This window comes from Staurois parvus, unplaced genomic scaffold (assembly GCF_062004578.1).
Source record: "Staurois parvus isolate SC_StPar_1 unplaced genomic scaffold, SC_StPar_1.0 ptg000054l, whole genome shotgun sequence".
Classification (NCBI taxonomy): Eukaryota; Metazoa; Chordata; class Amphibia; order Anura; family Ranidae; genus Staurois; species Staurois parvus.
Window position 1 is genome coordinate 1,053,536 of NW_028317850.1, and position 24,066 is coordinate 1,077,601.

Below are 24,066 nucleotides of genomic sequence, written 5' to 3' on the forward strand. Positions count from 1 at the left end.
ATTTTGTTTTGTACTAGCTGAAGAACACTTTACAAGTCCAGAGAAATCCTCATGAGAGTACGCCCAATGAAGGGGCGAAGATTACATGAAATGTGGACTTTGCATACTCTCCAGTCCCTTATGTACTGTCTGTTAGCTGCAGAGCGCTGTTCAGTTCCAGGACCATAGCAAGTCTCTGAAAACTCTATTGTCAACTAAACATTAGGATGGCAGACTATAATTGTTGTATAAGTGTTAAACGCCCCCATTGATTTCCTTTTTTCATAGTTTTTTGCAGAAACTGTGAACACACTGTAGAAATTAGTGCTGCTTCACTAGTGTTGCATGTTTGCTTTACATACTGTACCTGCCTTTCAGCTTGGAGTAGTTCTTCCTGCAGTTACCATTTGCAGCGGTCTTGCGGTTTTATGCCAGTTTTGTCCTTGCTCAATGACCTCCCCTTTAGCCAGGGAGGAGATTTCTACAGTTGTGCTAGATTTTATGTCCAAAATCACTACCATGATATAGCAAACTCAGAATGAAGGGGCCCACAGCTGAAACTACTAACTTTACTAGTCTGGGGATCTCTTAAAGTCCCTAAAGGCTAGCAAAACCTTTCCAGTACACCCTGCACCTTCCAGTACCAATTCTGTGCAGAGACTGGCCAACTCCTGATTATTCTGTCCTCCAAAACATCTTTCTAAAAAGTCAATCAGTCTTTGGGGTGGGGGGTGTATGGGGGCGTTAGATAAAATTTTAAGAGGATTCGTTCACCTTTTAAATATGAAAAAAAACTACTGAAGTCCAGAAACACCTTTTCATATCCTTAAACTAATCAGATTTGTAAAGTATGCATTTATATAAAGTATGCTCTTTCTAAACATGCAGGCCATTTGCGTAAGGAGTGGCCTGGCCCAAAAAAGCTCTGCCTGGAACAGATAGGACCAGCACCCCCTTGGGGAGGGGGCGCAAGGGCCATCCTTCTCCTCAGCCCTGTGCAAGTAGTCTTTTGCCGACACAGATGAGTTCAGCGGCTGAAATAAGGAGAAAACTGCATGTGTGGGACTTGGGAAAAGGACTGCCGTCGCCACTGTATTGTTACAGGCTGGTCCTTCTTCGAAAGAAGATTGGATGGAGCTTTGAAAAATATAAAGAGCATTTGGGGAACGCTTCAATCCCAGTACAAATGGCCTACAGCAGGGGTGTCCAACCTTTCAACTTTCCTGGGACACATTGGAAGTAGAGGGAATTGTCTTGGGCTACTCATGAAAATACACGAACAATAATGATAGCTGATGAGCAGGAAAAGTTGCAAAAATCACGTTAACGATCACTGATACAGATAATGTACTTATCTGAGTAATTAAAAATAAATAAAAAAAAAAAAAAAAAAAAAAAAAAATATATATATATATATATATATATATATATATATATATATATATATATATATATATATATATATATATATATATATATATATATATATATATAAAAATATATATCAGATATTTTGAAAATAGTTGCTTACAAATATAGGTGCTGCTGAAAAACTGATGACATGAATAAGGCAGGATTGTGAACAGTGGGAGATTTTTCCTTGGTAAAATAAAACTTAAAAGTCAAGTATAGAGACACTGTAAAATTTTTCTTCGGCAGCATGTGTTCACTAAGTATAAACTTATTTTTACGGAAATTTTTTTTTTGTTCGATTTTGTATTGGGCCGCATTCATAGCTGTCTTGGGCCACAAGTTGGACACCCCTTCAGGTGTGGAAAGAGCAAAAATGCTTATTTTTAAATCTAGTAAGTTATTAATAAAATCGAATAAATTATGGTGTTTATGGACTGCATAGGATTTTTTTTTTTAAAGGCTTGCTAACCCTTTAAAGTGCAGGGAAAGTGTAAACTATTGTTCACCAGGGCAATCATCTTTAAGGGCCGGTTCACACCATAGTAACGCAGTCCGGATGCATTTCCGCATGCACGCTTTTGATGCATTCTGTTTCCCCTCTTTTCTTTTTCTTTTTTTTTTTTTTTTAAGAGGGACATGTGCATTCCAGTGCATTTTGTTTATGCATTTTAGGTGCATACCATTGTTTTATGTATTTTGCTGCATTCCAGTATAGTTCAGTGTATAAAAAATGCAGCAGGTGTTTTTTTTTTTTTTTAATTTTTATTTTTTTAATCAAGGCCCATTTAGTGGTGCGTGTAAGTGTTTTTTTTTTTTGTAGGACTAAACAAGTGCGTCGTCTGGAGACATTTCCATTGTGTGTTGACGTGTCTTGATGCGTGCTTTCAGGGGATTTCTTTAAAATTAGAGTGGATAGGGTTAATGGATATTAAACAAGACTTGTTAATACCTGTTGCCAAAGCATCAAAACACATTATATGCATTTTGGTGGGAAGCACTTGAATTGGAAGCACTTAGACTTTGAAAGCTATATAACTGCAAGGCTGTGAAGTGTCCTTTGACATCTGGCCAATACAGGTCAAATGTTCTGCAGTAGCCCTATGGAGTTTGTGCCTTTTCTAGACCACTGCTTGAGAATTGCTTTTTGTTGTCATTCTAATGATCCAGTTTATAAATACTTCACTGGAACTTTTCTCCATTCTGGCATTCTCATTTTAGCAAATTGATGTTGTATCTGTGTGGTAACATTGACTGACGCAGATGACATATGGCAGATATTAAAATATTGATGTCTTAAAATACAAGTGAGCCTTGAAATAGATTTTGTTTGACTCTTCTACGATGCCCAGAAGGACCTCTGTTTGATCACTAAAGTTGCAGCAAAGGTAATTGCCATTTCTGGAGGGCTGCGTTTGATTTTAGATTAATTGTCATCATTTTGCACTCCAGTAATCCGTTTTTATGATTTAATTTAGGTAGGCAAATCCTTCTTTAGGAGATAAATTAACTCTCAGTTCACACTTGGGTACGGTTTCCCTAGTCTTCTCAATCTTTGATCCATGCTTCAAATAATTGGAAGAAGAGATTAGATGACATCTGCCTGTGTTTAAATATAGTGCATACAGCATCCACTAATAAATTGTTAAAGCTGAACTCCGAGCTTAACAAATATTTTTTAAACACCAGAGGCATGTGTATTCCTATGCATTTGGTGTCCTGTGTGTTTTTCCAGTTCTGTGCCTCTGTGCATGGGTTTCCTAGAGTTAAGAAAACCAGGCACTGCTGTTCTCTGTCCTTTGTGTAGGGTGACCTGTTGTATATCCTCCCCCCTGTAATACTCTGCCTGCAGTAGGAGGACCTCCTTTGCGCCTCTCACACTTCTGATTTTTGCACAGGCTATGTGCAGCACAATGATGTCAATGCTTCTTTATTAAAGTAAATCTGGATTTGGAGAGTCATTTGGTGCACAAAAAGTAGATTTTTTTTTTTTTTGCACTATTGCATATAACTTTCTGCTCAGAGTTCAGAACAATCAAATGTCAGGTCTTGAATGAAGATAGGTAGCGATAGTGAAGATATAGATTCTAAATAGACCCAGATGGATATCACTTTTTAAATGTTTTCTACTGATAAAGTTATAATTCATTATGGTATTGATTACATTTGAAAAGGGGTTTTAGACTTTTTACGCTGAACAGCCTCTTCAGTTGTTGAGCAGTGGCCAGTGGCAGAACTTCTGACCCGCTGTGATCAACTGTTTTCCTCCAGGTTAGGGAGTCCGCTCTCAAAATCACACAATACAGCTGCTTCAGAATCAGTGGGTTTTTTCATTGCAGTAATTGGTTTAAAGGGGATTCTGTATATATTTAATCAGAATTAAACCTTTAAATGTAATGCAGTTGTGTTGGAAAAACTTTGAAACCATTTTCAAATACATATTTAAGCATTGTCTTTTATACTGTATAATGGTTTGCTTTATATACTTGACTGGCATCCTTGATTTCCCTTAATTTATTTTCTTTTTTGCTGATGGTATTGTTTGCACAATTTAAACTGAATTTCATTTTAGGCTACTTCTTTTATTAAAGTGGAACAAAACCCACTCTGTTTAAGAATTATCCCTTCTCTTTCTGTATATGGATGATGGCACTGTAATTCTTTTAATTAAAAAAAAAAAATTTAAAAAATCAAAGTACCTTTTTGGCAATCGATATACAGCTGTCACATGGCCCAGCTCTTTCCCAGGCTGTCTGCAGGGAAACAGTGGTAGGAGGAGCTTCTTGTTCTCTGCCTCTGGTCACATGTTAAAAAACCAAAAACAAAAAAGTCTTTGGTTACAGTGTAAAAATAAATATCAATAAACTATTGTAAATTGTCATACAAACATATATTTGAAATCAAATCTTTATTACTTTTTGGCAAAACTATGGTGAGGGCAGATTACTGCCTGTCACATGCTGTCACACCCCTCTAGCCTGTGTCTAACAGAATAACGGAGGTGAAGCTTCCATCAACCAAGATGTAATATCACACCCTCATTGTGTTTAGCAAGTTAGTGGGAATGGAGGAGAGAGGGAGGGAGTTGATTGTCATTTACCCCTGTGTATATGCCCACATAAGTGACTCTATAGTCATATGGGCTGCTGAGATGTGATGGGGAGGAAATGCTCAGAAACTCACTGAAAACTGAGCATGTGCAGTAGTTGCCAAACACTGCTATGCAAAGTCCCCAGCTGTGTTGGGGACATGGACAGGAGGGAGGGTAGAGAACAGCAGGATCAACCAGGTTTTTTTTTTTTGCACAATACAGAAAACGAGTCCAATAGTGACTAAGTATGAACAGCATGTAATACACCATTTATTTATAGCTTTTAATGATGTGGGTTTAATGACATGTTAAAGATCAGATCCAGCTGAAATGCTTTGTTTTTGGCTAGGGGGGGAGGTTAGCCCCTCTAAACACCAGAATGCCTGGCTGCGTAGCAAATAATATTGCATACACACTTAGGCACATCTAGTGTTTGAGCGTTAATGCATTCCATTGGTCAAAACATTAAAGTTCCAGTCACACTGTAAAAAAAAACACGTCAGCAGCTATGAAAACAGCCACTCACCTGTCCCTTGATCCTGCGGTGTCTTCCCCACAGCCCGTTTCACCAGCCGTCCTGTGTTCCTGGAGCTGGCATCGTCAATATGGGCACCTGGCTGTGACCGCTTGCAGCTTCACAGCCAGGTGCCCACTGCGCATGCGCGAGTAGGGCTGCACTTTCTGAATGGTCCCGTAGTCTTCTGGGGCCTGTCATGTATCCCAGAAGACTACGAGGAAGTGGGAGGACAACTTCCGCTTCCGATCGCCTAGGCGATGGAAACGGAACTGGGAGCCGGTACCTATCCATTCCAGGTACATGCTCCTCAAAGGTGCCAATCCTTAATGGGGACCAGCGGAACTTCCCCTTTTGGGTGGAGCTCAGCTTTATTTCTGGCCATCGGAATGCATAAGCGGTAGACGCGTCTAGCTTTCATGCACGTTTAGGCTCGTTCTGTGGGTTTTTTGCTCTTCAGCTTCTCTCCTGAATATGCCTTTTTTTTTTTTTTTTTTTGTTATTTTTGATGTCTGTAAATGCTCTTCTAATACACCTGAAATTTGCCTATGTGTGCATGGACACAGGCTTAACTTTGAGGTGCTTTTATGTGCTGAAAAAAAGCTGCATTTTAATCGCTGTGTGCATGATGCCTAGGTCTGACCCTTTTTTTTTTTTTTTTTTTTTAATGCTTCTAAACTCCCCAGCATGTTTGCCCGATGTGTCCACTTAGAGGTGTTTAGTGGCTGGAAAAAACCCCACTTCCAGTGCTTCCAAGAGCAGCAGAGTTTTGGCAGAAAAAAACGCTTAGTGATTCGTTAATTTCAATGAACAGAGGCCTTTGTGATTGTAAAGGCTCAAGGTTTTTTTTACGTGCCTGTATTCTATGCATGAAGGTAAAGAACCTGTGTGCAGCATCGCCCACAGCCCCCTCAATACCTACCTATGCCTCATTGCGATTCAGTGATGTGAATGACAGCCTGGGCTGTCCTGGGTCTCTGCCTCCTCATTGGCTGAGACAGAATGCCATGGCTCCGTAGCAGCAGGTGCCCCCATTGCAAGCTGCCCATAGTAGGTAAGTATAGACATGTTTGTTATGTTGCACCCCCCCCCCCCCCCCAAAAAAAAAATGAAGCCTTAGAATCGCTTTAACATTGGACGAAAATATGAGGGAGAGTAATTTAATATAAGCAATTAAATCAAGCTGTGTTCATCGATTTAGAAGGTTCTGATTCTAGATTGTAATCACTTGTGTACAGCGACAATCTTTTTGATATTCTCATCTACCTTGATTGAAAGAAACAAATTCAGTAGTAGTAATTGGTTGTCACAAATGGTCTTGACTGAATGTTCTAAAAACTACAGTTTTTATTCATTTTTAAATTTGGATTTTTTTTTTATAGATAGTGTTAAGAGTAAAGTTTAATGACCGATCCATTTTACACTTGGCTCTCATATGTGGCTGCTGCCCTCTAAACTACATGATAAAAACCTCAGGATGTTGAAGGCACTTTGGTTGTTATCAGATGGACACAAAGTAATTGTTAATTCCTTTGTACATTTCAGCACACAGAGGGTGGACTTTTTTTTTGTTAGATGTCTTGTTGAAAGGAGGATCAGCTGTTGCCATGACAGAATCGTTAGGAGGGATAGCAGTCCAATTAGAGCTAATAATAATGTGGTCTCCCAGGTCAACTGATCCGTCTTCACAGCTTGTGATGTTTGTAAGTAGTAGTAATAGGCTGATGACTCAATTGGAGATTTTGTTCTTAGCATAATGGAGAGCGGGGAGATAATAGGTGCCTTCAGATAGCGCCATTCTTATATTTATTCCAGAGAGCAGTCAGGAAGCATGACTAGCCTTTGTGCTTGCTAACTTTATTCCAACACTGTTGCTCGCATACAATTCTGCGTTTACTTTACAAAATAACCAGCATGTATGTCAGATTGTCGCTCGAGGTTCATCAATATTGTTTTTTGTACTAGTGTACTCTTTGTAAGCTTCACCAATTGATTTCTTTTGTTTATCCTGCCTGAGAACTGTGCAAGTACTGTTCAAATGTAGAAAATACTTAAAATGTCATGGTATCAAAGCCTAAAGTTGGTCCGTTGTGTGTTTTTGCATGCAAGCTCATCACTGTGTTGTCAGCTGTTCTGCTTAGCGTAGCAGTTTCTAAATGATTTCACTTGGGTTTTATGAAGTAAATTGGTGTAGATGACATTTTCTTGGCACCTCTTAGCCTTGTTTATCTCACCTTGGTTTGTATTTTGGTTTAATTTAGGATTGTAAGCCAACCTCGTTTTCTGTGCAGTGAGTGCTGTACGAACCCTAAGTTCCGGTTTACATATGAGCAGATTGGTTGCGGTTTGAAACGCATCCAATCCACATGACATGTGAAATAACATTGCTTCCTATGGTGCCGGTTTACATATGTCTGATGCAGTGGCAGTGCAGATTGAAAGAGTCCTGACCCATTTTTGAGCATTGCAGTCCAGTTACAGGATATTGACTTTTATGGGGACTTCTTCTGGAATTGCACATGTCATTGAAAGTAGGTAGGTGGTCTTTTTCCTTTGTTCCTTGGGGGCCCCCTCAAGATACCAATGGTCACACCTGGACACAGCTACGAGATCTCGGAAAGTGAATGCACTCAAGTCACCTCCGTTGCAATTGCAAACACTTCAGTTTTATTGGCATAACATCAGGGTTATTATACTATAGTCTTTGGGCAAACACACCCTCAGACCATCCAATCAAATACATGTACCGTATTTTCCGGCGTATAAGACGACTTTTTAACCCCTGGAAATCTTCTACAAAGTCGGGGGTCGTCTTATACGCCGGGTGTTGTGCTGAAACCTTACCTGTACTTCCGAGCTGACGCTTCTGCGCATGTCTTCGGCAGCAGTAGACGATCGCTGATCACCATTCCTCGCAGAACTGCATGAGACGTCGGATGCAGCCGTTCAGTGCTCGATTGAGCTTGACTGAAACTGTGACATGTGCAGAAGCGTCTTCTTGCCGCTACCCGATGTGTATCCCTTCTCTGCATATCACAGTTTCAGTCAAGCTCAATCGAGCACTGAACGGCTGCATCCGACGTCTCATGCAGTTCTGCGAGGAATGGTGATCAGCGATCGTCTACTGCTGCCGAAGACATGTGCAGAAGCGTCAGCTAGGCAGTACCTTGCAGGAAATACGGTAATTAACATTAATTATTATATATTAATAACTGTGGCAGTTCTCAGATCATCTTGGAGACAGGGAGGGCTGGGCAGGCAGGGAGAGCTGACCCACCCAATCCAAGCAGGCTTTGTATGCAGTGTGCACAGAAAATACTGGTACATCGCTTGCCGTGATTGGTTGGTAGAGGGGGGTAGTCTTATACGGCGAGTATAGCCCAAACCCTATATTTTAACAGGAAAAGTAGGGGGGTCGTCTTATACGCCGGAAAATACGGTACATTTTTTTTTACCTTAACTCAACAATTATTTGTATGAGGTTTGCATTTTCACTCTTCTGCTTTATCTGTTACGCCATATCTGGTCTAACACCCAGACCATGGCTGTAATCTGACCCAACGCCCAAGTTGTGGTTACAACTTTTCAGAAATGAGAGTAAAGCTTATCTGCTTTTTTGTAAAGTTTGCAAAAACACTGATTTCTACATGAAGCTGTCATAGACTGTTTTGTTTAGTGTGTACATATCTCATATATATGTTAAACTTGCATCTTGTATTAGTGTATACAAAATGGATTCAGTTATATTCCATTTAATCCTTTCAGTCATCAGTTGTGAACAGGATAAAATCCTGTCCTGAACCTGGTCTAAACTTGTCTTGATCCTGGTTTAAACCTGACCTGAACCACTGAACATCTACTGTGTCAATTAGCTGTGAAAACGGAGCTTAACACCCTGTCACATCGATCCTGACTTTGAAATCATGCAACTTCACTGTAAGTCGCACAATTTCAAATTTGGATGTCATTGCAATTTGAGGTGTGATTTGCAAGACATCTGACACAGATGTGTATGCAAATCACACCAGAAGTAGTACATGCAATACTTTTAGAAATCGGTGTGGCTCCGACCAAGTCGGAACCGCACTGATATGACCGCTGTAATTGTGGACAATAGGGTGCAACTTGGCATGCGATTTCCAAGTCGCATGGCATGCAAATCGCATGCCAAGTCGCACCCAGTTTGATCCAGGTCTTAAACTGATTAATGGAGAATGCTATAAGGCTGCTTGCATCTTGAGAAGAGTTTATTAATCTGTATTGAATCTACATCTCTGAAGAATAGTAAGAGCTTTTGAACACAACTTGCCCTTTTGAACCTTGCCTTAATTTTAAGATCAGAAGTGTAGGAACAGCGCATTCACAGGCATCAGAGTTAAAGTGGTATTAAAGGTTCAGATTTATTTATTTTTTTAAATGGCAAACTTCATACTCTACCCTGCTCTGTGCAGTGGTTTTGCACTGTGCAACCCTGAGCCTCTTCTCGGAACCCCTGCCGCCACTCCTGGCTCCTCCCCCTTGACCAATACCCCCAATAGCAAACTGCTTGCTATGGGGGCACTGGTGCATGCTCGCTCTCAACCCAGCTTTATGCGTCCATAAAATGCACAGAGCCGCAGCTCCACTTTGCCCTCCTGTGCTCTCCTCATTGGCTCACTGGCTGTGATTGGCAGCAGTGGGAGCCAGTGGTTACCGCTGCTGTCTCAGCCAATGAGCAGAGGGAGTCCTGGGACAGCTTAGGCTCTGGTGCATATCGCTGGATCAAGAGGGATCTCAGGTGATTATTAGGGGGCGGGGGGGGGGGGGGGGGGGGAGCAGCACACAGAAGGTTTTTATCTTCATGCATATAATGCATGAAGTTAAAAAAAAACAAAAAAAAAAAAAAAAAAAACTTTAAGCCTTTACAACCACTTTAGGTGGCTGAAGTAAAAGTTTTAGGGGTTTATTCTTTCTTTTTAATTTTGGGTCCCAATTACACTATTGTTAATGGGACAGGTAGAGAAAAGCGCCCTCTAAAACAGGAAAGGGGGGGAGGGGTGTTGGGTTGGATAAATGGACTGTTTGGATTAAAGTGGAACTTCATCAAAAGTGAAACCCTGCTGGTTTGCTCCCTCCCCCCAGCCTCTGAGTTACAGGTTTTTTTAGGGGCGAAAGGAGTATCGCTTGTATCGCTTACCTGCTCCAACTTCTACAATTCTTGCCTAGGCGAGGGTGACGCCCCTTTCCCTGCTGTCTTCTGGCACACGTCACATGTTCAGGAGGCTGCAGGGCCATTCACAAAGAGTCAGCTGTGGTTTCTTAAGAAGCCACAGCAAACACCCTTATCCAAAATGGCAGTGCCAGAGACCCACAGTGGTAACGAGCAGATAAAGTCCTCAGGGAGCAAATTGCTATAGAAATATAAATTAATTAAAATAAAGGATCATTACACCTGTTACTCGTACATTCTTGCTTGCCCTCTTGAGAGCAGCTTTGTTTATTGGGGTACTTGGCTTCTGTCAACCATTATCTAGATCCTGCTGCAGTCACCTACCACTGGGTCGCACCTTACTAGTTTCCTGGCCACTGTACTGCACTGCACATAACTAATTTTGTACCTTGGACTTATATGGGGCACTTGCCTACAGTAAGGCTACGTTCACACTAGCCTTGTGTGCAGGCGGCAGAGAGGCGTTTGGGAAGCGTTTTTACCGCTTCCCAAACGCCTCTGCCAACTCTGCACATTACAGCACATGGTGCTGTTCTAACTGGAGCGTTTGCGTCGCGGCAAAACAGACGCCTCTGGTCGAGTCAGGAGGCTTTGAAGCCTCCTATTCTCGTCTATGCTGCCGCTCCGCAAACGCCTGGCCGGCGTTTGCGGTGCGGTTGCGACGCGGTTGCGGAGCGGTAACACCACCCAAATGCATTATAGGCGTTTGTGGGGCGTTATTAACGCTCGGCAAACGCCTAGCAACCGCCGCTAAACCGCGCACGCGGCGTTTGCGGAGCGTTTGCCGAGCGTTAAAAACGCTCCGCAAACACCGGACCAACGCTTGCCAAACGCTATAGGGGCGTTTGGCAAGCGTTGGCAAAACAGCCTAGTGTGAACGAGCCCTTATAGACTGCAATGGCAGTAGAAAGCTGCAGCACAGGACCCCCGATGTATCCGCTCACCATAGAAATGTATTCTTACAAATACTCTAGCCGCTTAGGATAGTGATGGGTGTTCAAGGTGTCCCAATGCTGTGCTGTTTTAATAATGTACAGTGAAGCACCTGGCAAGAGTATGAATGTATTGAAGAAATGGTTGACATTGTAAATTAGTCATACATAAACTGAAACTCTAACCTCTAATACCAGTTTTGTGCTCTTACCTTGATTGAAAAATGTGGGATATTTGGAACAGGATTATGTTTAATATGTTTATTTTTGGAATTTGTGTGGCTTTACAATCTGCCTGTTGTGTATTTTGCTCCATCTGTTTGTCAATATGTGCAGAAGAAAAATATCTGCATAGTAACATTGTAATTGTGTCAAATGTAAGGGCCAGTTCACACTACATGACTTTCAGGGTGCTTTTTGTTTTTTTTTCTGTATCCAAAACGCACAGAAAAGTAGGTTACATGGTTGTCAGTGTCATAGTTCACACCAGTGCTTGCAGCTCCAGTGCATTCTGGTTGTATAAAAAAAAACATGCAGCATTTTTTCTGCACTAAACTGTACTGGAATGCAGTAAAACGTACTGGAACGCACTTGAGCGCACACGGTCCTATTTAAATTGAAGAAAAAGAGGGGGGGGGGGGGGAAACTCGACCACACCAAAAACGCATAAAAAAAAAGGTGCACGCAGAAACGCTTCCGGAACACATCTGGACTGCATTTGTATAGTGTGAACCGACCCTAAAGCCGAGTACACACGTTCAGAAAATCTTACAAAAAATACCGGTTTCGAAGCGATCGTACAATAATCTTATCGGTACACCGCTTTCATCTGAAATTATTCAAAGGGACAAGCAAGAACATTTTCATTTAACCAGAACAGTTTTTGTCCAAAAATACAGTACAAATACATTACAATACATGACATCACTTCCGAATTCTTATTCTGTCCTATGACAGTTTTCGTAACTTTGGGAAACGTTTCATTATCGATATGAGATTAGCATGCATAAAGGGACGATTATTGGTCCGATATTCTCATGGTGTGTACAGGGAGATTGAGCTGCTGTGATCCAGCAAGGGAAGGTGACTAGAACCTGCAAAGTGAAAAGCGGGCTTGCTAAACAAATTATTAATCATTTTTAATGTCTAAAAGTTCCAATACATATATTTCAACTGTGTAATTAGCCTCTTATCCAAAGTTTTACAAATTTTTTTTTTTTATTTTACCCTGAATTGATCTGGAAATTTCTAAATTTGAAAATATTTTTGCTAACACAATATGAAATTGAGATTAATCTCCAAGATAAAGAGGAAGTTTTCTACCAAAAAGTGATTTAGAATAGTTTTAATGAGTTTTCAACAAAAGCTCTTTGAGCCTTGGGAGTTTTGTAACCTTCTTGAATTTCTGCCTTCCAGAGTATCCTCATAAATATGGAGCTCAGGGGGGATGTGCAGATCACTCTGTGTTTGAAAGAATGAAATTATATCAGATGTCGGCTCAAACTGAACCAGAGAAGCAGGTAAGTCCTGTTTTTTGACAGTTTCTTCAGAGCCTTAAAAGGCTCGTTGCTCACAATTCCTTGTTTATGTTCAAAGAAGAAATATATTATAAAGTATGTTCGCTGTTATTATATAGCTTATTTTTTAATATAGTAAATTATATTAAATGTAGTTCATTAAAAGTTTACACTGCTTAAGCTGGCTGTACATGGATAGATTTTCATTTGAACTTTCATTTGAAATTCTGAAGGATTGCTTTTGGTGATGCCATAATTGAAGACCTATTAAACAAGTTTCCTTTATTGTTTATGAAATTAATGAAAGATCAATGCAAAGTAAATTGTTAATCAGCCAATGGGGTTGAAGTGGATATAAATACATTTATCACCCTGCCTAGGCTGTTAATTTTTGCTAGTGTCCTTGGGTGATGGACCTCTTCTCCTCTGGAGAAGTTTCTGTCACGGTCTGACTGCTTATTGCCTACGGATGCCTAGCAGTTTCCAGGTCGGTAACCCTCAGTATCCACCTTGGGGACCCTGAACCCCACTTTGCGTGGGCCTGGTCTGTAATATTTGTTTCAGGCACAGGACCTTGCATTAGGCACTCACCTTGGCACGTTGTTACAATGAGTCTAGTTACCTACAGGGTGCTATACAAGTCCAGGGCCATTGACAGTCTAAGTTGTTTGCAGACCATAGGTATACCCACTGTGTATGGGTTCAGAAATATGGATAATGTATAACCGGATTTCCCTGCACTCTACATCAATACTTTGGTTACTTTACTAGCAAAGCAATTCTGCCACGTTGATGTCCAAGAATTTGTCCACATGCTTTGTGTAGGGAAAGATCTCCTGGGAAATGCAGTTTTGGGAGCCTGCCTATGTCAGTAGATAAATTAGTCGTAAGCAGCTGATCTTTACAAGACCAGTGATGACATAACAGGGAGTAATGTAAGTGGTGATAATCCCTGTCATTTTTTTTTTTTTTTGCCATTTGTGTCCCATTCTGGAGATTCCCTTCACTTCTTACCCTTAGCCAAAACAGGAAGTAAGAGGAAATCCCTCCAAAGTGAGGAACTCCCCCGGCATGTCACCAGAACTAGTGTCCCCACTGGAAGATTCCCCCTCTTTTCCTGTTCTGATCTCAACCCAAAATTTGGGATTTTGTTTCACCTTCGATGATGTAAACAGGACAAATAGTCCTCCCTAATGGGGGCACAGACCGCAATCAAACCTGAAAATACACGGATAGGATCCCAGCCTAGAGATTCCAAATACACCCAAATAGAGATCTGAATGGGCAAGATATTTTGGGATTTGGGCTAATTGAGCCACCTGGTAGTATTTTAGAAGATGTGGTAGACAAAGGCCCCTGGACAGTCTGCTTCTTACTAAGGTGGACCTTCGCAGTAAATGATCCAAATTATTTTTGTAATGTACAGAGTTTGCCACGGGGATGCATAATTATGTTGGAGGGAAGCAAGGCTGTCCGGTGCTAAGGTGACATTAAGTGCTTTAGATTTACTCTCATTCACCTCTGGTCCCAATAGTGAAGCAAATTCAGTGAAAACAGACCAAATATTGGGGAGGTATGTGTGGGGCTAGGTGATATAAAGAGTCACATCATCAGTGAATAAACTCAGTTTGACTGGAATTTATCTTCTGAATTTCCAACAATCAACAGCAAAGATGGGACGATGTTTTTATGTGCCAGTGACAATCACTTACATAGGATAAAATACACAGTTTGTTTTTTTAACCTTTGTTGATTTTGACAAAATAACGCAACAAATTTATCGATTGTGCACAAGTCGTCATATTAACATTCCGCATCATATAGTGACCAACAGACCATGAGGAAAAACACAATTCAATTTATGTATCCAACTGTTGTTGGGGATTGGGGGAGGGGTTAGGGAGAGGAGACAACTCACCACTCCATGCCCTCAGGCTCTCAAAGTCCCCAGGAAGGTCACAAACTAAGGAAAGGCAGAACAAAAAGCAGGCCCAATCCTACCTGAATACCCAAATGAAGATATCCAAAGACTACTTGTAATGCAACATACCAAAGAAACGCAAAAAGGGAAATGTACCCACAAGGAGGATCTAAAAGAAGATATTCACGAAAATATAATATTTACCAAAAATATAAAAAATAGATAAAAAGTAACAACCATAATAAAATCAATTAACAATGTGTATATATACCCTAAAGACTGCTGTTCAACAGTCTGAGCAGTTGTCTGAATTGGGACAGGAGGCGAAAGAGGTAGGGCCAAGTGTACCACCTCCCTGATGGAAGCAAACCAGAACTAATACTCAGTTAACCAGTTCTATTGACAAATTCTCCCCTTTTAATTTGTGTTCTTGATACCTCAACTGTCTTGTATTGTTCTTTTGATTGTGTTAAATGCCCAATTTGATGCGTGACACACCTTATATCATCACCGTTACTTACATATACATGCTTTCTTGTACTTTTTTCTTTTTTTGCCACAAAACCAAATAAAAAGATTGAACTCTAAAACTTGACAAGAGTTCTAATACCTCTCCACTGTATCCCAAGCTACAAAAAAATATTTGCCTTTAGTAACACTTTAACCACGTAATAGAATTTGTTTCTGCCTAGCTTTTCGCTTTACAGGTACATTCCAATAAAAATTTTAAATCAATCTTGGAGATGCATTAAGGGCATCTCAGGGCCTCAGTTTTTCTTCCCTGAAATACTGTGTTGCACCAGTCTATCCAACTGCCGTATGTAATCTGATTATCTAGGAACCAGTTTTGGTTATATTTGTAATGTGGAAGAGCTGCACCCAATCTTGTTCATTTTAGAGTTACCAAAATTAATACAAAAGCATCATTGTCACACGTTTCATTCATAGCTCACTTAATTCATTACACATTGCTACAAATTGCCGTTTGTGACGGTCACTGAATGGTCACTTTATGGTTGTATCCATGCTTCTTACTATGTGCTGTGTTATGTGCACCTTGACGTATGTTGCGTTAAGGCAGCCTATTCTTTTGAATAGATTGCCTAAGGTAACCGCTCCAGAAAAGGTGCATGTTGTACTGTTTGTAATGTAGAGCACTGCAACACACAGTGTATTACCAGCAGCAACACATGTTCATTGAAATGGTGCATTGGGGTGCCATTCAGAATAAATGGCACTACTGTGTATTGCGATAACATGCGGTACTGCACAGCAGTGGTGTGAACTTACCCGGAAACATGCAGATGGTAATTTAATGTTTCTCATCTTCACATACATTTTTAATTTTAATAAACAAATTTTTTTCAGTTTATTTAATATTAGCATTTGTAACACCCCTTTTTATCTTATGAATATCCTAGGAACCTGTGGATGAACATGAAGAGATTGGTCCTGTCATCCTTAGGAAGAAGCGAGCTGCTCAGGCAGAGAAAAATACTTGTCAGCTGTACATTCAGACCGATCATCTATTTTATAAGCGATATGGAGAAACAAGAGAAGCTGTGATAGCCCAGGTAAAGCCTACTGTTTATTACTATGGGAAGACTTTGATTCAGCTACATTCTAGTAAGGATTACTGCATTAATAGAACGGAAGCATTGATGCAGCTCTGCAATAGACTTTAGAGTATGGTCCGTCCTTTTCAGAGAGGATAGGGTGCAGTAGTTTGAACACTGGATATCCTTTTCACTGTTTTGTGGTCAAGACTTCTTTACACGTGCACAATTTGTTAAGCAGTTCTTGTGAGACTTGCTGCTGTACTCAAAGTGTAACTCTAGCTAAACAGCTTAATACATTGTTAGTTTTGCTATGTTTTCAGTTTTAGTTGTCCCAGGATTTTAATTCTAGTGATACACATTTATGTCAGACCACTAGACTTCTTTCTTGCTTAGTGTTACTGTTTTGTAGGTTGGCTCACTAAAGAGGAGCTGCTTATTCATTAGTATGAGTCTAATAAATCAGCACATTGGAGTTGTACTTCAACAGTTCCAGCAGCTGGAAACCCTTATGCTTATTCACTAACCATTAGGAGGCTGAAGGTGAAGAGGTAACATGCTGAACTCCAAACATTCATTTTTAAGGCAACTTTCACACGGGCAATCCAACCAGGCCCACCTGTCAGTTTTTCAGATGGACCTGATCGGAATGTTCATGCATTCCTTTGGACAGTCAGGTGTAAATGGACTTTTGTCCATTTACACCGGCCTACCATTGGATGTGGTCCGCTAAAGAAAAGCGGAAGGGGATCTGTCCTGTTCAGTTTCGGCAGATCAGATCTGAGGGTAGATGGGTATAAATGGACAGCAGAGTTTGTTTACTCCTGGCCGCCCGTAGAGTTGAGCGGGCTATGTCCGTGTCCGCTGTGTAGAATTTGAGCTGACATATGTGTCATTCGTTTGTTCTGCTCAGAAGTAGATCTTTCAGTGGTATTCCCTGATGATCGAAATGGAATCTGCCCCATGTGAAAGGGGCCTTAAAGTGATATTAAAGGCATTTAAAGAAAATAAAACATGTTATACAATACTTACCTGCTCTGTGCAGTGGTTTTGCACAGAGCAACCCCGATCCTCCTGTTCTCGGGTCCCTTGCTGGAGCTCCTGGCAACTTTCTCCTGCCAAATGGCCCCTGAGCAAGCAGCTTGCAATGGGAGCACCTGAGCAGGCTAGCTCCTGAGCTGTTGCTTTGCATGTCCATTCAAACGCAGAACAGTGGTTCGGCCCCGCCCCCTCTCTCCTCTATGGCTCGCTCAGCCAATGAAAACTGAGAGTCCCTGGGAGAGCCGAAGCTCTTGTGCACATTGCTGGATCACGATGGGGCTCAGGTAAATATTACGGGGGCTGCTGCACACAGAAGGTATTTTACCTTCCTGCATAGAATACATGAAAGTAAAAAAAACCTTGAGCCTTTACAACCACTTTAATCAGGAAATACATGTGTCAACAGCCTTCAGTGCTGGGTGGCAAATGTGTGAATCATAAAATTGGCTTTGCAGAATTACAAACCTTTTTGCAAGAATATCATAGCTATGCCGTGCGTTTTGTTTAACAGAAAAAACTCTATACTTTGTTTTTGGGCTGCACCTCATTATATACACATACATTTTACTGCTGCATGAAATTGCATTTATTGTGCATAATGAACAGTAAGCAGAACCCTAGAAATCAAGGCATGAAAATGTATGTAATATGATTGAGTGTGCTTTAGTAGTACATCAAAATCTTTTGAATGCTCCTCATCCTTTTTGCTTAACACATCACTTAGTGCGGGGGTCTCCAAACAAAGGGCCAGTTTTCTGTGCTTCAAACTTTAGGGGGGCTGGAATTTGACCAGCGGGAGTAGAAAATGTCCTGGTGTCAGTGTTAGTAAATATTGCCCCATCATTGGTATCTGGGGGAGGAATGGTGCCCCATCATTGGTATCTGGGGGAGGAATGGTGCCCCATCATTGGTATCTGGGGGAGGAATGGTGCCCCATCATTGGTATCTGGGGGAGGAATAGTGCCCCATCATTGGTATCTGGGGGAGGAACAGTGCCCCATCGTTGGTGTCAGTGGCAGAAACTATCCCCACTGTTGCTGACAGTGGAGGAAATAATGCCCCAAGCGCTGGATAAAAGCAAGCAAAGGGCCGCATCCTGCCCCAGAGCCTCAGTTTGGAGACCACTGCTGTAGTGTGTCACTGCTGTAGTTCAGAGGAATTATATTGAGCATACATCTCTAGCCTTGCAGTTAGCCTTCTGTTTGTAGGTATCCCAAGTCTTTACCACAGCCATTGAGGTGATTTATAATACTGTTTTGGCACCCAGAAGGCAAGATTTAGGGCTCCAAGAGACAGATATTTTTTGTTGCCATGAAAGCGTAAAGCTGGCCATACATGGATCCTGATTCGTACGGTTCAGCAGGAGGCAGCTGAATTTCGATCAATGTGTGGTCGTTCTTGTTCATGAGAAGTCGATCTATTGATAGTCTTTTCATGAACCAGTTTCTTTGTAAATTCCTACACAATCAGTGTGTGCAGCCAATAGGCTGCAGCACTGATCAGTGTATTGTGCTGGTGGAGGAGACCCACTGTCAGAATACAAGGACACAGCAGGGAGGATTCCTCATCCACATCAAATTTGTGGATGGGGAAATATGTTCCTTTTTTTTTTTTTTTTTCTCTTTTCTCTCTGGCTTAAAGTAATAAACTGGCCTATGTATTGCTAGCTTAAGTTTAAACCTTAATACCTTAAAACTCCTCAACCCCAAACCTTTGTGAGTTTTATGAAAAAATCTGTGGTGTTTCTTGTTGTATTTTTTCTTTTTTTTTTTTGTTTTGGTGCATTGAGTGAAATAAATGCGATGATTGGAGCTAATGGGCTAGTTGTTGGCTATTGTTGTTTAAAATGGAATTGAAATCATAGGTAGATATACGGTAATTTATTCCATTGACTGTGCCTGCCATAATTCAGTTGGCTGTTTCTGTACGACAATGCCCTCGGCCATATATCTGCCTTTTTAGGTTCAGTTTTCACTCTTTGTTCTGCCTCGCTTGACTCATGTTTCCATGATCTGGCTTTCTACAACTAGAAAAATTTTTTAATATCTTTGACCCTCAATACTTCCAAGCACATTATCATCCAGCAGCAACCTTGGCCCCTTGAGATATCTTTACTGTAATGGACTGTAGGCTCAGTCCAGTGACTTACTTTTTTCTAGTAATTTATTTTGAAATGTGTGAATTTCCCTTCCTGTTCTTCCTGCATTAGTATTTTCTTTCTTCAGTCTGTGTTGATGTCAAATGATAAATTTAGCGTTTTGCCTTACTAGAAATAGCCCAGCCACACAAGAAATTTCTCATGACCATTTAGGGTTGAAAATCCTTAGGGTAAAAGTCTTATAGAATAATACATTGCTATGTTTCATCATTGCATTTAAAGCTAAAATTGAAATGGCAGCCATAAAGGAAGGATGTAGTGGTGAAGGAACATGACACATTAAGTCATTTTCACCATGATGAATCCTCATTTTAAGTATTGCTTGTTTTGGCTATGTATATTTCTTAGGATTTACATTATAACCAAATGAGCAACACATGCCTTACTAGAACCTAAATTGAAATGATTGTTGGTGCCTATGCACTGGTCAGAAACTGGTAATACCGTGTCATTTTCAAATACTACAGTCTCTAGAAATTACATAGTGACTGTTCTGGACACCTGGATAATGAAAGATGTCTGATTTTCTAATTGCTTGTTACAGCAATGAACATCAGGGCATCTTTAAACCCATAGCATATGCGAAAACTGGAAGAAGATGGTCTACAGCAGTGGTCTCCAAACTGCAGCCTGGGCCAGATGCGGCCCTTTGTTTTTCCTTTAACTGGCCCTTGGGGTATTATTCCTCCCGCTGAAATGAGCCACCATTCCTTCTACTAACACCAACATTGGAACAGAATTCCCCCCACTGATATAAACTACAGAACACTATTACTTCCACTAACACTAAAGATGGTGCACATTTCCTCCCATTGGTATCATCATTGGGGTACTGTTCTTGCCACTGACATAAAAAATGGGGCATAATTCCATCCACTGATCTAAAATATAGAGTACTATTACTCCCACTAACACTAAAGATGGGACACTTTTCCTCTCACTGATACCGTCAATGGTGCACTATTCCTGCTACTGACACCAATGCTGGAGCACCAGTCCTTCCCTGATACCAATGTTGGGGCTCCGGTCCTTTCACTGACACTTCTATTGGGGCAAATTTCTTTCATTGATACCAGTGTTGGGGAACCATTCCTTCCACTGACACCAATCTTGGGGCACTATTCCTCTCACTCATACCGGTAATAGGGTGCTATTCCTTCTACTGACACCAATGATTGGAAACTATTTCTACTGCATTTTCCACTCCCACTGGTTACAGTCTGGCCCCCCTAAAGTCAAAAGACCAGAAAACTGGCCCTTCAGAACATTTGGCGACCCCTGGTCTACAGTAAAGGCCTACAGATAATTTATGGTGTCAGTCATAAACTGAAGGTACTGTGAGCACCTGATAGCTAAAACTGGATCATTTGAAAAACTTAATCTGGTTGGCTCACCCTCTTTGTCACCAGGTTAGAATGTGATGGGAAATCCATTGTTTTACAGTTGTCACCAGAACAGGAAGTGAGGGGAAATCTTCTACTAACAGTTTAAAAGGGGATGTTTTCCTCACTTCCTGTCGTCTTCAGTACAGGAAACAAAAAAATAGAACAGACTTGGCAAAAAAAAAAAATGCATTTTTACTGCCTCTTTATCATGCAATTGGAAAATGAATTTCTTTTTGCAAACATATTATAAACAGACATTTTCCCTTCAAATACTTAATATAATGTATAAATCCTACTTTGTTATAGCCAATTTACTCCATTTGCTATGTTTAGACAATATAAACATAAGCATGCACAGTACTGTAAATACCGAAATAAATATTTAACCGCTTGAGTATACGTATATACGAGATTCATTATTTCCACGTAGGGGGCGCGCGCGACCGCCGATGGCAGCCCCTGGTGTCAATCACCGGGTCCCAGTCGGTGATTACCAGCGATCACCGGCAGGGAGGAGAGCTGCATTGTTTACCAATAGCCCTTCTCTCTGTTAGTTTGGGCACACTGCTTGGGATGGCTGAGCAGTGCCATCCCGATCAGTGTGCTTTACAGTGAAGCACACACACCCGCCCCCTAGTAAAACACTCCCATCACACAGTTAACCCTTTGATTGCTCCCAAATGTTAACACCTTCCTGTCCAGTGCCATTAGTACAGTGTCAGTGCTTTTTTTTCAGCACTGATCACTGTATTAGTGTCACTGGGGATGTCAGTGACACCAAGTCAGTTCCCTTCAGTGTCAGAATGCCCGCCGCAGTCCCGCTATAAGTCGCTGATCGCCGCCATTATTAGTATAAAAAAAAATTCCAGTATCTACCGCCATTTGTAAACGCTATAACGTTCACGTAAATTAATTTACACATATTGGCATTTTTTTTTTTTTTGTAAAGACTTGCCGCAGAATACATTTTGGCTTAAATTTATGATGAAATTTTATTTTTTTATTTTTTTTACTGGACATTTTTAATAGCAAAAAGTCCAAAATAATGCTTTTTTTTTCTTCAAATTGTCAGTCTTTTTATTTTTTTCTAATAGCGCAAAAAATAAACGCACAGGCGATCAAATACCACCAAATGAAAGCTCAATTTGTTGGAAAAAAAGGATATAAATTTAATTTGGGTGCAGCGCTGCATGACTGCGCAAATTGTCAGTTAAAGTAACACAGCGCTATGGTGCAAACCGCTTCTTAAACTGCTTCCTGACCGCCCTATAGCAGAAATACTGCTAGAGGATGGCACGGGTGCGCAAAATCACATATATACGTGATTCGCGCTCCCTTGATTTTCACTCCCCTGCCAGATAGCGCCAGATTGCCCATCAGTGCACCAGTAATTGAACCCCTTGTTTGCCAGGAGCACGCTCATACACAATAAACCTCCATTGCTAGTATAGTGTCTGAACGGATCAATACCTTTGATCAGATCAGCACTATACCAGCATTCACATTAGTATAATGTCCCCAAAACAAAACGTTGGCAGGATCAGCCCCAGCACCTGCTGTCACCTGCATTTAGCCCCTACGCTTAGCCCTTCCCCCTTCTCCCCCAGCAAGTGCAGTGCCAGTAGGTCACTGTCACTTGATACATTGCACACAGAACTAGTGTTCGCAGAATCAGGCCTGATCTCTGCTAGCACTTGCCGGTAAATTTTGATGACTGTCATATGCAGCAGAGTGCCAGTACTAGTGCCCCTCTAGCTTTTGATGAACTGGTGAGCACCAGTGGCCTAGTACATCCTGGTCTTTCACATAACAGCACTGCAGAATCACTTGGTGACGTGGCGAGTCCCATAAGTGCAGTACAAGCTGGTACAGTGGCGAGCACAAGTATTGTCCCGCAACCACCAAGAAAATGGGCATTAGTAAAAAAAAAAAAAAAAAATGAATTGTGGTTGTATTGGTCCACAAACCTGATTCATCATATGCCCGTGTTCTCTGCTGCCATGGCCAGGCATAGATATGAGAGCATAATGCATGTCAACGACAACACTCTGTCATCCTTGGGGTAATCCTGAATTTGACCAGCTCCACAAAATTCAGCCCCTTGTAAATCACCTTATCCAAAAATTTGCAGATGTCTATACTCCCCCAGCAAAAAATCTGCGTTGATGAGTCTCTTTAATTTTTCTGGCTGCCTTGCATTCAAACAGTTTCTCCCCAGCAAGCATGCCAGATATGGGGTCAAGATGTGTAAGACCTGTGAGAGGACAACAGGCTATACATATAAGTTTTGGATTTACGAGGGAAAAGATGGAGCCCCCCAGATGCCCAAACTACATGGGAAGTATTGGCAAGATAGTTTGGGACTTATACGTGGACAATTTTTATTCAAGTGTGCCATTATTTAGACATTTGTACAATCTTGGAATTGGCGCATGTGGCATGTGTGCCCACCATAAGAACTGTGTGGACGCAGGGCGGTATTTTCTTAGGGTGGGCATACCACACACTTTTTTTTTTTTTTTCCTGTGGCAGAGATGTTTCTGACCAGCGACGTACTGGTACATCACTGGACTTTGGTTATACCAGGATGATGCCTACAGCTGCAGGCATCATCCTGGTATCGGTTTTTACAGCCGGCGATCGGCTTTCATGCAAAAGCACACCTAGCAGCTAATTTGTTGCAGGATTGCTTTTACAAAAAGCTGAAGATGATGCCCTCATTCCCCCCCCCCCCCCCCACTGCCTTCCACAACCTTCTCAGGCGGTCCCTTGCCATCGAGGGAACCTGAGAATGCAGCCGGTGTTTCTGCCAGCTGACCATAGAGCTGATTGAAGACCGGAATGGTGCCAGTCATCTCTATAGTCTAAGAAATTGGAAGCTATGAGCATTTCATCACTTCAGTTTTGCAGGATGTAAACAGCACCATTTGTAAATTGGGAAAGCATCTGATCACACCAATCTTGGTGAGATTAGATAATGTAAAGGTAGAGGAGATATCTAGAGTCTGATAGACCCCAGATTTCTCAAAAAAGAATATATGATAATGCCCATTGAAGTTATAGGGGTTATTTGCATTACCTGTGATAGCATTAAAAAAAAAAAAAAGGGTTGACCCTGTGCCAGTATGTAAACAGAAGTTGCACCATGCATGTGAGGTCTCGTCACGACCGTCAGATCAAGGGCAGTAATTCGAGCACTAGATGCCCTCTAAGAGCCTTTACAAGCTACCATTTTAGATTCACAAAGCATTGCCTTTGGATATTAAAAATGTATGCAGTTTGTCGCCATTGCACAGGACATGCAATTTTAAAGCATGTCAGGTTTGGTATTTATTTACCTTGCATACCATCAT

At 41.2% G+C, this 24,066-nt stretch overlaps 1 protein-coding gene across 1 annotated transcript in view; it reads left to right on the forward strand.

The window, feature by feature from the left end:
- Positions 1–24,066, forward strand: part of ADAM10 (ADAM metallopeptidase domain 10) — a 233,465-nt gene that overhangs the window by 151,592 nt on the left and 57,807 nt on the right. The window contains exons 5-6 of the mRNA XM_089667687.1: positions 12,552–12,655; positions 15,995–16,147. Coding sequence (XP_089523813.1) covers positions 12,552–12,655; positions 15,995–16,147 — 257 coding nt within the window. The remainder of the gene's footprint in view (positions 1–12,551; positions 12,656–15,994; positions 16,148–24,066) is intronic.